Source organism: Cygnus atratus, chromosome Z (assembly GCF_013377495.2).
Source record: "Cygnus atratus isolate AKBS03 ecotype Queensland, Australia chromosome Z, CAtr_DNAZoo_HiC_assembly, whole genome shotgun sequence".
NCBI classification, from domain to species: domain Eukaryota; kingdom Metazoa; phylum Chordata; class Aves; order Anseriformes; family Anatidae; genus Cygnus; species Cygnus atratus.
This window is the reverse complement of record NC_066396.1, coordinates 27,235,779-27,249,481: the sequence shown is the minus strand read 5'-3', so window position 1 is coordinate 27,249,481 and position 13,703 is coordinate 27,235,779. Positions and strand designations below refer to the sequence as shown.

The 13,703-nt window shown below is 39.9% G+C and overlaps 1 protein-coding gene across 2 annotated transcripts in view; it reads left to right on the top strand.

Moving 5' to 3' along the window:
* Nucleotides 1–990: 990 nt before the first annotated feature.
* The window catches only part of FCHO2 (FCH and mu domain containing endocytic adaptor 2), an 89,741-nt gene continuing 77,028 nt past the window's right edge, over nucleotides 991–13,703 (top strand). Inside the window, exons 1-2 of one of the 2 annotated variants that reach the window (XM_050716533.1) lie at nucleotides 991–1,191; nucleotides 10,380–10,471. In XM_050716533.1, coding sequence (XP_050572490.1) covers nucleotides 1,159–1,191; nucleotides 10,380–10,471 — 125 coding nt within the window. In that variant the 5' untranslated portion in view covers nucleotides 991–1,158. The remainder of the gene's footprint in view (nucleotides 1,192–10,379; nucleotides 10,472–13,703) is intronic. The other variant, XM_050716534.1, reaches the window with a different exon arrangement.

The following is a 13,703-nucleotide window of genomic DNA, read 5'->3' as shown; positions in this document are numbered from 1 at the left end:
ACACCAATTGGGAATGATATTCTTTACGTGTTCATGGAAGATGAAGGTAGCTGAAATTGTGTAAGGCAGAATGAATCACACTGACTTGTGCTGATACAAATTTGGTGGTCTAGTTTGCCCTAGGACATAAAATATATGCCTAATTAAAGTCTATAGTTCTTTAAGCTTCTGCAGAACGCTTTTCCTAACCATTTGGCTTTGATGGAGGTGTTTAATCAACATGAAGACCCCCATAAAGACCATCTACCCTATTCTGGACGCATTGGTCCCTGAGTAAAATCGGTGTTTTACTGTAGATAGTCTTGGCAGCTGTACCCTTAATAAAAAAAAAAAAAAACAAAAACAGTAAGATGTAGATGAGACTTGAGGACTGCGAACAGTCATGGTGGCAATGCCGAATGAGTGCCAGGGGACAGTAAGCACAGGGGCACTGCCCTTGTTTTGGGCTTTCTGCACCATTTCACCCCAGCCAGGGGTGAGTACGGTGGTCGGCCCCTGTGGAGCTATAGGACTCAAGTACAGGACTCTGTGATATACATGTATCACAGTATGTGATTCTGTGATATGACTCGGGGATCAGACTTGTCAGTGTGGGACTGGCACTGCTGAAGCTCAGCCTTCTGAAGCTGTTTGTTCCCTCACAACTCTACGAGGCAGCGTAACGCTATATATTGCTTAATAGGCAAGGCTGAGGAGCCGGCACGTTGCTGTTGCGCACACACTAATACACCGCCCTCTGCGCCTGCGTTTGTGTCTTTACTTGTCAGGCTATCCGCAGGGGCTGTCCGCTGGGCCGCTCCACAGGCAGGGGCGGTCCCCGCAGGCCAGAGCCAACCCCATCCCCGCGGAGCCGCCGCCACCCTCAGGCGGACAACGGCACCCAACGCCCCCCCCCATCAATGGGCTCCATGCGCATGCGCACCCTCCCCTCTCCCGGCGGAGCGGGGCGGGCCCCTTGGCGCCTGCGTAGCAGCGCCGTGTCCACTCGGTGCCTGCGCGCATGCGCGGCGGCGAGGGGCGGCGGGGCCGTGTGAGGGAGGCGGCGGGGCCGTGTGAGGGAGGTGGCGGCTGCTGCTTCCTCCCCCGCGTCCTCCTCCTCCTCCTCCGCCCTCGCCACTCGGCGCCTGGGGCCGGGCCGCGCTCGCCGGGGGCGGCGGGATGATGATGGCGTACTTCGCCGAGAGCTTCTGGGTACGGCAGCGCCGCGGGACGGGGGGCGCGGGGTGCCGCGGGGGTCCCCCCGTCAGGCCGGGAGCAGCCCCCCCCCCCCCCCCACTCAGGCTTTGCGGGGAGCGGGGGCCCCGGTGCCGGTGTGTGGGCGCGGAGGGGGGGCTCCGCAGGGAGAACGGGGAGGGAAGCGGTGATCCGGGGGCCGGCAGCGAGCCGGGGCGTGTTTCCCAGCCGGGGAGGACGGGTCCGGGACGCTGCGGCGGCTAGCTGCGTCGTCGGGGCTCGCCGGGCTGCCGCCGTGCGCTGCCTCCCTGCCGGCTGGTGGGGAACGGCGAGCTCCCCGGGACGCGCACACACAAAAAGGGAGAGAAAATACCTCAGACCTTCCCATCTTCCTGCTTCTGCACAAACAATAGTTGTTCCTAACGTCTAAAGAAAGCTCGTTTCCTAAATGCGGTATGCTGTTATTCCAGGCGTAAGCCTGGTTTCGTGTTTTGTCTGCAGCCTGCTTTTTTTTTTTTTTTTTTCTTTCTTGCTTTTTTTTTTTTTTTCGCTTTGGCTCTTTTTGTTTTCGACAAAACGTTAAAATCGGGTGAAAAGAGCCCACGTTTGTTCGTATGGTGTGTGGAGACGCTTAAATTGAAGTTCTGCTGTGGGAGATGAGTATTAAACTAATGCGTGAAATCTTTTCATCTTTAAACATAAATAAATAAATATTTAAGTTAATGTAGAAAGTCAAATTTTCATTTGAAAAGTTAGTATCTCCTCGTATGAATAAAGTGAAATACAAGCTTTTATCCAGCTACCTCAACTGAAATAAAATATTTTTCCGTTTAACTGCATTAAGTACTAAAACTTTCAACTTTTTAAACTTTTGACTGCGTGCTTATCTGTGGCTAATTTCGGTAGTAAGTCAGTAATTTTGTTAAATCAATGAAGATAGAGGGCCATTTTTGTATGTTGTTTCTCTCTGTGCCTTCAGAAGTGCAACCAGCGAATATGAGGCAGTAGGCATCTACCCAACGTTTCCCATTCCCCCTTTCTGCTCTGCAAAGTCCCTGTCTTACAGCTCGCAGGCCAAACTCCAACTGTGGGTTTAGAAACGGGTGCCAAGAAAAGGAGTTTTTCTTTTGTTGGTGCAGGTATTTTTTTCCTGCCTCCAAAAATGACGTAGAGTAGGACAGGAAGCACGTTCTTCTCGCTTGTCTTGCAGTGGTGGCAAAGACAGTAGAAAGGGTCTTAAACTGGCAAAATTTGACGAGAAACCTTTGTAATACCACGGACAGAGTTTTGTTTTGTGTAAAAGTAAAATAAAAAGCGATGAGGATGGCTGCCTCCTTGCTGATGTGGGCAAATATCTTTCTAGAAAAACTGTAGTGGCTACGCATATGTATAATTTTTAACATCAGAAAGTATGTCCTCAAAAACAAGCGTAGGTTTGTGCATTTTGAATGATAAGGCTTGTCCAGCTTTTCAGAATGGGTTATTGTTCAGAACTGTTATTTTGGAAGATTCAGGGTACCATCTATATCTGCTTTGAAACGTGGTGAGAATGCTGAGACGGAAATTAGAAGATTGCTGTTGAAATGCACTGACCACGTGATGACTAAAACTAACGAAGATAAATCTGTAAATAGAAAGAAAAGTGGTATTGCATTGAACTTTGGAAGAAGTGTCATCTATTTCTTGCTTTTGCCATGGCGTTCTAGGTAACACAGGGCAAAATATTTTACTTTTCTGTTCGTCCTTTCTGTCCTGTTCGTCACCTATGGAATGGGGTTAATTATACTTTCTAAAGCGCTGATGTGGAATAAATCCAAAACATTATAATTAATACTTAATTATATTACATACGTGCTGCCATCAATTCGCAGCTGAAATGGCACATTGGAAATGGAACTCTGGGTCTTGTGCTTTGGAAGACCCTCTCCCAGCTTCATAACCTGCAATAATTGGTAGGAAAAGGCCTAAGAAACTTGAGGGTCTCAAATGATTTCTTCGGTAAAGAGGGGTGACATGGATATATATGCGTTTCCTACATACTGTTCAGGCTGCTGTGTTCTAAGAAGTTCCTAACAGGGTTCTTGTATAGACAAAACAAATTTTAGCTTCTTTACTGTAATAGTCTTGAAGCTTATTAGACTTCCACATTGTACTGCTTTTAAAAGTAACTGGATAGTTGCAATTTTATTTTTTTGGTAGGGAACGTAAGAAAAAATTACTTTCTCTGTGGTATTTTTGGGCTTGTCATTTGTTGACTGCTTCTAAGAGGTCATTGCAAGATTATTTTCAGGACATGAAGTTGAAGTTTAGAGACCTGTACTGTCACTTGAAAAGCGTAGGGGTATGCCAGTAGTGTGTGGTGCTCCTGAGCTTTTCAAAGTCAGTATCATATAGATTTGGGTTTTTTTGTGTGCAATTTGTTGTGTTTTTTTTTTCATTTATTTGTGGTATCAGAAATTATGAACGAGTAATACAGACTATAAATGGCTTTGATTCTTATGACTGAGTTTCAGGCATTCAAGTCACATGGCCAAACATTCCCCACTCCTAATTAGGATGTTGTCATAAAACTTGGGTGCTCGCTGCTATGTATGTGCTATATCAAAACAATGATGTAATTTAAAGGGAACACTTTTCTAAGTTATTTCCATTATAAATAACTAGGTTTTGTCACTTTGAATACACTCATGCCAGTACAGTAGAAAAAAAAAAAAGCATTCGTTATTGTTACTTACTGTTTTCCTAGCACTGCTTAGGAAGTGTTGCATAAGCTTTGACATAAGTTTGGTTTTAAATTGCCTGGTGCAAGCGATACCCCTGTTAATTGTAAGTCTATTAAACTGTTTCAAGTCAACCAAAATAAGCCACTTCTGAGCCAGTTGGTATACATCTGTAAATTGTTTTAAATTAATTTGATTAAACCGATTGAAGTTTTATGCATAGCTGAAACTGGTCTCTGCAATGGTGCGCATGTTAAACATTCGAGAAGTTCTGCGGCATAAAAATGCATGTTTAAGTCAGCTTTGACAATTTCTTTCTGTTTTATCTTTTTAACTGCTTATGCTACATGTAGCCTTTGAGAAGGGCTGCCAGGAAGGTTCCTTTCTTAGGGGCTTTTGCAACATGTAAGGGCTGGCTGTATCCGGGGTTAGTAATCTCAGTTTTGTGAAGAGGCTTGCTCTAATAAATGTAAGACGTATTCTCCTACGCACTTACGGGCTATGATTGACACCAAGACTTGTCGCGCTTCCATCTGGAGGCCCATTCATATGTTTATGCAGTGCTACTCTTCGGCTTGGCGTGCAGATGGATGCTCAGTTTTCAGGAGAGCTGTTGTGCAATGTTTGTTCAGTTCCCTCCCTCTTTGTGTACTCGTTTAGCATGAGTTGGCAATTTTCCATCTTCTTGTCCCCAAAATTTTTTTTATTACCTAGATGTAGAGGAAAAAACGTCCTTCCTCCATTGTATGCCTGGAGCTTCTATGTAGCTGATCTGTATTTAATTTGCTGAAACTGGAAGAAGGAAATTGAAATTTCCAGGTTGCTTTGTGTTCAAACTTCTCAAAACTTTCAGAACCGAGAAAGATACTTTGCCTGTGTAAACGTCAGATGACTACCTTTTGGGTGTTTCCATGCACTCAATTCTGTGTAGCTCTTTCAGACACTCAGTGATCCAAAATTACAGCTTTCAAAAGTGTAACACCATCACATGCATCAGAGGAGTATTTTCGTGTAGACTATGTCCACTAGATTAAGCAGTGCTAGTGGAATGCAGGAAACATTACTTACTTGAAACTGCAGTAAGCAGTAACTGATTAAACAAAAAGACAACAACGTGTATCAGAGCATCTAAAATTTGTTTAAATTTACCTGAGGTTAGCTGGACTTCTATAGCTTTATTTCTTTAAAGTCATACTTCCTTATGAGTTCACGAAAAGAAGTCAACAGTACAAATGGACAAGCCATAGCAAACAGTATACATCTAACTTTGTGGATAACGAGCAAGGGTTTTTTGGTTAATATGTAGAGCTTTCATTTTAGGGTGAGGGGAATGAACAGCCAGTCTCTGATGCACTAAAATATGTAAATTAGTTGTTAAAATAAAGTATCTTGTAACCTGTTAAACTTGTATCTTATAGCAGAAAGGTTGTAAAAGTTGTGTCTAGTTTCAGCTAATGCTTTATTTCACCTCCCTTGAGGGAGTTGTGCTTCTCCCTGCGCTCAGTTATGGGAATGTCTACAGTTATTATTTGGCCTGTCAATGCGACTCTTGAGACTTTGATACAGAAAAATATTTCTTCCAAAAAGGCTTATAAATTGTTAAGATTTATCCTTGCTAGGGGTTTTATATGCATACTCTTACTTCAGGGGTGTGGTTTTCTCATATTTGCATCTGATAGTAGTATGGGCAGTACTTTTAAGCGTAAAAGTAGCTGTAGGACAGCTTCTCTAGAACTGACCCATAGAAGAGGCAAAGGATACAAACTTTCCTATTCTCACCACAAAAACTGAAGCAAGTGACTCTGTTTTCGATATTAATTATTTTCTAGGCTTTTCCTATTTAGGATTTATCTAGCAAAAGAATTTCTTTTTGGTCATATGTTGTTGATATTGCATGTTTGCCATAGACGGTTGTAAGGTTTAACTTAATTTGGAGATTATCCAGTTTTCATTTTTAGACAATTTGAAGTAAATTAGAGACCTAAAATTCTTAGGGTTAAAAAGAAAACCTGTCTTTAAGTTGAAGAAGCACTTGTAAATGTTGCAGTTTGAATATTTGTCTATTTCCTGGAGAATAAGCTGGAGGTTTGGTAGGCTATTAAAAAAAATAAAAAAAGGGAGTCAACAGATTATGATTTAAATTGCTTGAAGTCAAAAGTATAGTTTTCTTATTCTGTTCTATTCTTTCAGTGTAGTGTGGTATTGTGATCATATTTAAAAGTTTGAATAGGGGGTTGAAGGCTTATCGTGCATACTCAGCCACTACTCACGTGTGGTACAAAAGCATAGGCTAAAATGATGGTAATTCACTTATTGTCAAATGTTTCTTTACTTGCCAAACTTAGTTGGAAAAAGTTAAACTTCGGCTGAATCTCTCATTAAGCTTCTAAAGCATGACCAAAATCAAAAAGTACTGCATGTGCCTTTTATTGACTTGTCCACTGAGTTTTGCAGTGAAAGCAGTATTTGCAGCTGTCCTCTTCTTGCTTCTCACACTGGCCAAACCAGTAGTAAATACCTGACCAATCATGGAAACTTTATAATCACGTCAATAGTTGGGAAGCATTTGTTTACATTAGGAAAAAGGGGCGTGCTATAATAGAGTATTAGCTTTTTATACTAATACATGTTAATGTTGAACAGTTTTAGTCCAAAGCAGACAGAACTTGCACTTAGACAAATTGATTAGAAACATAGGAAATAAACAGTGCTACAGATGGCCCAGAAATTTCTGGCTAGTTTACAAAATGTAGATTTAGATTCGGAATTATCTCTATGTGCAGCAAACTAACTTAGTCTTTTTTTTTTTTTTTTTTTTCTAAGTCTGTTAAGTAGCTTAGTAAAACGGAGTTCATGTAATCTGTTTCCTGTTATGTACAAGTCATGGAAATGCTGAATTCTGACTTCTCAGTTGCTGACAGGGTTACTTTCATTTCCATGAGAAAATCATTGCAGATAGTTCTCCATGGAGGGACGTGGAATGATTGCCTACCCTCGCTTTCTGGGAGTGTTGTTTGTTTTGTGTACGAAGTTGGTCCGTATTCCTTATTGTGGGCTTAAGTGAGGTGTTTGCTTGTATTTTAAGTCTTACTTTTTCTGATGGCTTGCTCTCAGGAGACATTTATGTCATATCTGAGAAAGAGCTCTCTTATGGTGGCGTAAAATGGGAAACCTCAACAAGAACCCCAGCTTCTGGAGAGAGAGTTCTGTTAGCTCTAGGGAAAAAGGAAAAACTGCTAATAAGCTTAAGTGTAATTTAATGGGGTCATCCTCAACAGATGGTATTTTAACCCTGATATGACATTCAGAGTAGTTTTTCAGACTGATCTGGTAGTGTGTTGCATACAACCTGGTATTTCTCCCAGGGTGCTGCTAGCAGAGGGATGTGCATCAGACTTCATGGGCAGTCTGTTACGGAAGGGGATGGTAATTGCCTCTGAGCAGGAGTGGAAGGTCTCACCAGTTCCTTCTACTGCCTGCTGCATTTATTTATTTTTAAGACAGTTCGTATTGGGCTTTCAGTGATCCCAGCAATTACTGTTGGCATCAGGAAGGAGCACGTAAAAATCGTAGTGAAGAATAATTGGCTCTACCTACAGTTCCCATGTACAGAATTTGATGCCACATCTGTGCAGGGCATTAAGGAAAAAAACACACAAATAAACAGTGCCAATGCTATATATGTATGTAGGGGGCAAGTACTTGTATTTTTGTAAATTGAACTACATTTTTTTTCTCTTAGCTTCAGCATACATCTGTATCCTAAATACAGAGCCTTAACTGTGATGCTCAGTATGTGAGTATTTGAGATATCCTTCTTAAAAATAACCACTAAATGGAGTGGTTATGGATAGGCAATATAGCTTTTCCTGAGCAGAAAAACATTTGCTCACTGCACCGAGATATCATGCTTTATTTGACATAGGTACACAAATGTCTCCCCAGGCATGAGTAGAAGATAATGTAGTTTAGAGAATTGTCCTCAGGTTAATTATCAGGACTCTTGATTATGTAACTTGTAAATAATCAAGCAGTTTCAAAGTCTAGATGTTAGTGCTTTTAGGTGGAGCCTGATATTGGTAAGATAGGCTGCACTTGGTGTTGTATTTGCAAGTGAAAACATCTTTTAGCTGCACCAGATTTAAACTGCATGGGACTAAGTCACAGTGCCTGCTTTGGTCTTGCTGCTTCATTTAATCTTTAATAGATTTTTCCCTTAGCCTTGGATAACTACCTATCATATATAAAATATGTGGCATTCAGAGAGCTTTTTTCACTTATGAAACTAACTGTTCTGTTTCTCTGTTGTTCTGTCTGCTGTTCAACATGACGTTAGGAACGAGACTAGAACTGATTAGAAGACTTCATTTAAGTGGAAAAACTAGTTCCTTACATTAAACTACACTCACAATTAGGGAACAAGATGATGATGGAAATTGGTTGCTCTGGATCATTCAGTTCCACAAGGATTTGCAGAGTTACATTTCTGATAGATTGTCAGCACTCAGGAAGGCTGCAGCCAGAAGTAGGGTCATGGCTATGCTACCCTTCCTGTGTTTCTAAACTGGCAGGAAATTTATGGAGCCTCCAGTATAGGAAAGATTAAAAGTTACCCCATTATGAACAGTCACACTTAAAAGTTCACAAGCAGTCTGTGTTCAGCACATTTGGATCAGTGAGTTGGTTCAGATAGGAGAAACGCATTAAAGTAAAGCAGAGAAAGCACACACGATAAAGGAGAAATTTATTATTTTTTCTAGAAGACATGCTTAATGCTTGTTTGTAAAACCTCCAGATTTGGGCATGACAACAACTGTTATATTAGAGTTTGATTTTGTATTCTAATTGAAAATATCAGTACTTTCTTAATTACAGAGCTACTCTGGTGTTTTATAATGTGGTGGCATTCATCAGGGTTTATACTAAGTAAATACATGAAGATAATAAGGCGCCTGTTAGTGCACCTGTAATCAAAATTATCCTGAGCTTCAAACTGCAAGGAGAAATAAGTAGGAGTGCAACTGTTTACTTCTTGTGTTTGCAGATATCTGGCTTCCTCAAAACTAATTTGCTGGTTTGCAGTCATTTTATCGCTGTTTCTTTTTCGATTGCGGGTTTCTTTTTGGCTAGTTTTTCCCAGTGCCTGGAAGAACTAAAGCATATAAATCCTTACTAGTAATCTGAATGAAATTGCCGTTCACTCGCCTGTTAATTGAAAATAAATGTATTTGTGTCTACATGGTGTCCTTCAAGGGAGCTTGCTGCATTAGTGCTCAGACTGATGCATGCTCCAGGGGCCTGCTACTGCAGCGCTGCGAGCTTCCTCCAGCCACCCATCCACCGCCTCCTTGCTTCTGCTGCTCCTGCTGAGCAGCGCAGCTGTTCGCATCCTCATCGTGATCTGGACCACCGACCTTCGTTTTTATTTGCCAGCTTTATTTTTCAGCTGCTGCACAACTGCCCCGATCAGGTGTGCCTTAAGGCTGCTCAAGCAAATTTTTTTTTTTTCAGAACAAAAAGGTCAGAAATGGTTGGAGGGATTTATGACCAAATCCCCAGCTCCTCTCGCTGAAAATGTGGAGCTGCTGTCGTGAAAAGTTCAGGATTGTATTTCTATCCTTCTTTCCCTTCCACTCTGAACATCCGTGCAGCTTTCCCAAGGGCGTACTACTGTGTCTTGAGCAGCAGCAGTGATGTGGATCTGAAGCTTTTGGAAGGGAGGAGGGGCATGGATAGTTTCACAGGAAAACTCTTAAGAGTAGCAGTGCTATTGTACCATGCCTCGCCTAACCTTCTTTTAATTTCTATTGTTGCTTTCTCCTGTCCACAGGAAGTTCACTGTAGTGCCAAAGGCGATAAGCTGGCTCACTTTCTTAATCAGTGTTTAGGGCAGTGTCTTAATTTTAATGGCGAGATATGTTGTAGTGATCGGAAAACATTTTAAATTTTAAAACTAGATTTAAGAATAGACAAAGGGAAATTACAAAGGGAAAAATGAGATTAGTGATTTTTACTGATTTTACAAACAAACAAAACACACACACACACACAAAAAGACTAATGATCTGTGAAGAATTGGACTGATAGGAAGTCAAGTGATCCCAAAGTCTGAATTTTAGTTCATGGGAAATAACGAAAGTTAGGCGAGAATGAAGAGGGTGTTCAGTATTAAGTATGTATTCAATAAGATATAAAGCAAAAGAATGCAAGAGCTGTAGGAGTTCAAAACGGAAATGGCTTTGAATGTAGCCTAAATATATGGAAAGGAGGAGTTGTCGGTAGAATCATAGTAGAGGCTGCTGAGGGTGATTTTAGTTCGTTTTACATTAAGAGAACTAACAGCAGTTAGTAAAAGCTGAACCATTAGAAATCATTCAGTTCATGAAACTTGAGCAGTTATTAAATTTTATAGGTTCTATACTTTGTTCTGTAATTGCTTTAGCACATTGTGTTTCATGGTTTTTCTGTCTTTTTATTAATCCTTAGGGGGAAAGAAACAATGGCTTTGACGTTCTCTATCACAATATGAAGCATGGACATTTGTCAACAAAAGAATTAGCAGACTTTATTAGGGAAAGGTAAGTATTCATCCTTGCTGATTCTGTGTCTTTAGTGTACTATTTTTGGCTTTTATTTCAGTTTGCCATGTGTTGCAGTAACATGCTAAATATGTAAACATCAGTGAGTGTTTCAAGATCTCTCATATCCTACAAGAATATCTAGATTTATTCCATTCACTTAGAACTGGATAGTGACTCTTAAGCATTAATTAATAATAAGCTTCCAGTTTTTCAGGTTTGATTTGAAGAAAAAAAAAAGGCAAAAATCTGGAGTATCACATTAGGGGTCCCTCAGTTTATTTAAATTAATCCCAATTTTCATCATGGCTGGAAGAAAAGCAATAATTTAACAAGTACAAAGTATCAGTCTCCCAAAATTTCTGACCATAGCTGTAGAGTTGGGGTAGTAGCAACTGCAATTATGATCTTTAAAAGTTATCCTTTCAGATTAAGATGTCGAGAGATCAAGTTCTTAAAAGAAAAGGGAGTGGTATATTGGGATAAGAAAATAATACACAGAAAATAAGCCAAGTTCTTTATGGGATAGAATGGAGAGAAATGAAATCTGCAGGTACAACTTCCTAAACAGTTGACTTACTGCCGTTTTCACTCTTCTTTATGGAAGAAGACAATTGCTGCTACTTGGAATGCAAGAATTTACATTCTAGATGAAATTAATTATATGTCTGGTTCAGAATTTTGTCTCATACAGTTAATGACACCATTAATGACCATAATGACACCAAAAAACATTTTATTTCAGAACTGCTTACCTTGACTTCATTCTGTTCTGCATCTTTGTGTATTGCAAAGTAATTAAGAGATGTTGTCCACAGTTACCTGTTCCCCTCCTTCCTCTGCATAGATGAACATAGAATAGAATGTTATTTTGCATTGCTCCTTTCTGCTGGCAATGTGGAAGTGGATGAGCAAGATTCATTAGGTGCCTCCTACATTTTGTGTTTTTATGCCCTACTTGTACCTGGGCTGTACTGTTTTCTGGGCTGTTGTCTCTGAAAACCAAACCTGCATATGTTCACATTTTCTGCCTTTGGGTTCCTTTCGAACGTAGCAAGCAGTTTTATTCAAATGTGGAAACACAGGAGAGTGAAAGTTGAAAATTGCTGGATAGGTAGAGGAGACAGATCATGAGTTACTGATAACACTTTAAAAAGTTAGAGCACTTAACCATTGTATCTATGTTTGTAATGTGTTCATTTGAAAGAACACAGTGTATTTGTACTATATGTGCTGTTAAAACTGGATATTCCTGGAAAGACCAAAAGGTTTTCCCCTTGGCTAGGTCCTGGATCTGGTGGGACACTCAAGACTACCATGGTCTGTCTGATCCTTGTGGGCACTCTAGTCTCTGTTATATATGCAACTTTCTAAGCTTATTAGAGAGAGAATTTTTCTAGGCTGTGTTGATTTACCAAGTCAATTGCAATTCAGTTTTCAACAGTGTTGTTTCACTGTTTCATTTTTCTTTCGGAGTACTTGCTAATGGTAAAGTTCTTACAGGACTGAGGGACAGTTAGATATTTGGACAGTTCTTTACTGCCTTTTTTTTCTGGATATGCTGCTGCTCTGAATGGCAAAGAGTTGCTTCGTTAGTAGTTACTACCTTCGAGGAGGTTCAGAAATGTGTTTCCTGAAAGAATGAATATGTGGGGGAGCACTCTGCTCAGCACTGCTAAATCTTTGATCGGGTGGGATATCTGTCTTTCTTCTGAAACATAGGTGTCTTAGCTCTATTCTTGATAAAGTGCATAGACATGCTGTCTTTAAAGGAGTGAAAATGTATAAAGATTGGGTTACCCGACATTTCTTTCTTTTCTTGTTTAGAAATACACACTTTGCATACTGGGAAGATTTTGTAGGTCAACTGTGTGTTGTGTTTGTATGTATTTAACACCTAAAGTGTGTATATATAAGAAACTGTTCTCAACTAGGAACTGAATAGGTGTTGTGTTGGCTTTTCTCCAGAAGTCTTTCAAACCTTTTTGTGCACCAGTTGTCTGTAAATGGCCTAAAAAGGAACTCCTTGATCAGAAGAAACTGGCAATGCACGTATTCCCATTTCAGTTTAAATGTTTAACAGATCCCAACCAAAGACATTTTCAAATAAGTAAGAACTAATTTAACCAGGCATTCATAGTATGTTACTGGTATATCATATTGCTCTGGGAAGTCAGTTGATACAACAAGCGAAGATAAATGTGCCCAACCAGTCAGCAGCATCTTTTGGTTTTTATTGTTTGTAACTGTTGTGTGCTGATAATCTGTAGCAAGTTTCATAACTTCAGGGTTGTGAAGATCGTTCATTAAAGTATTCTGTAAATTGTTCTGAAGAAAAGAGCTGTGGATTTTGGTCAAAAAGCGCTTTTTTGTTGTTGTTTGTTTGTTTTTAAGTGTGGAGTTTTAAATCTAGAAAAAAATGATAGAAGCTTTTGATAATTTATCAAAACACATTGTTCATCGTGATAATTAAAGAAACATCAGTATATGTACTTTTTTCAGTGAGTAAGCTTTCCCAGCCTTGGAAACTTAAAACCTTTTTCCGATCATCAAGAATACTTACATATGAGGAAGAAGAAAGTTGTGTAATTTCTTGTGGTGAATAAATTTGTAGTTGTTTGTAGGTGAGATTTAAAATGAAGTTGAGTTGCTGCATTTTACATTTTAATCGCCATCTCCTAGTTGATTGTCTGGCTGATTAGCTTGTTATTTTTGAAGTTCAGTAGACTTAAATACATCTGTCAGAGTTTCAGGTGACTATTACTACTTCATTTCGTATTTTCATAAGTACTGAGTATTGGCTTAGGGTCAAAAATGGCAATAGTGTGCATCTTAACCTTAGCAATAGGAAGATTGATGTGGGAAAGACTTGAAAGGAGTCACTGCTATGGTACATTGTGCATGACAGCTATTCCATGACAGCTGCCCCAACACAGACTCTCAGCATTCCTCCTGAGAGGAATTAATGGTGACCCTTGGATTTTGAATCCCTTGGATTTTGAAAGATCTTTAAAAAATAAGTATAAACAGTAGAACACAATACATTTTGCTGCATGTCACTTCACTGTTTTCCAGACTCAAATGTCACTATGCATAGAATTTAAAACCGTGAAAAAAACTAGAAAGGCTACATAAGACCTCATTATATTTATGGTGAACAAACGTGATCGCTCAGTAAGCATTCAGTTTGTGTAATGTTTTTATTACAAATTTATTCAATCATGCTGCTCTG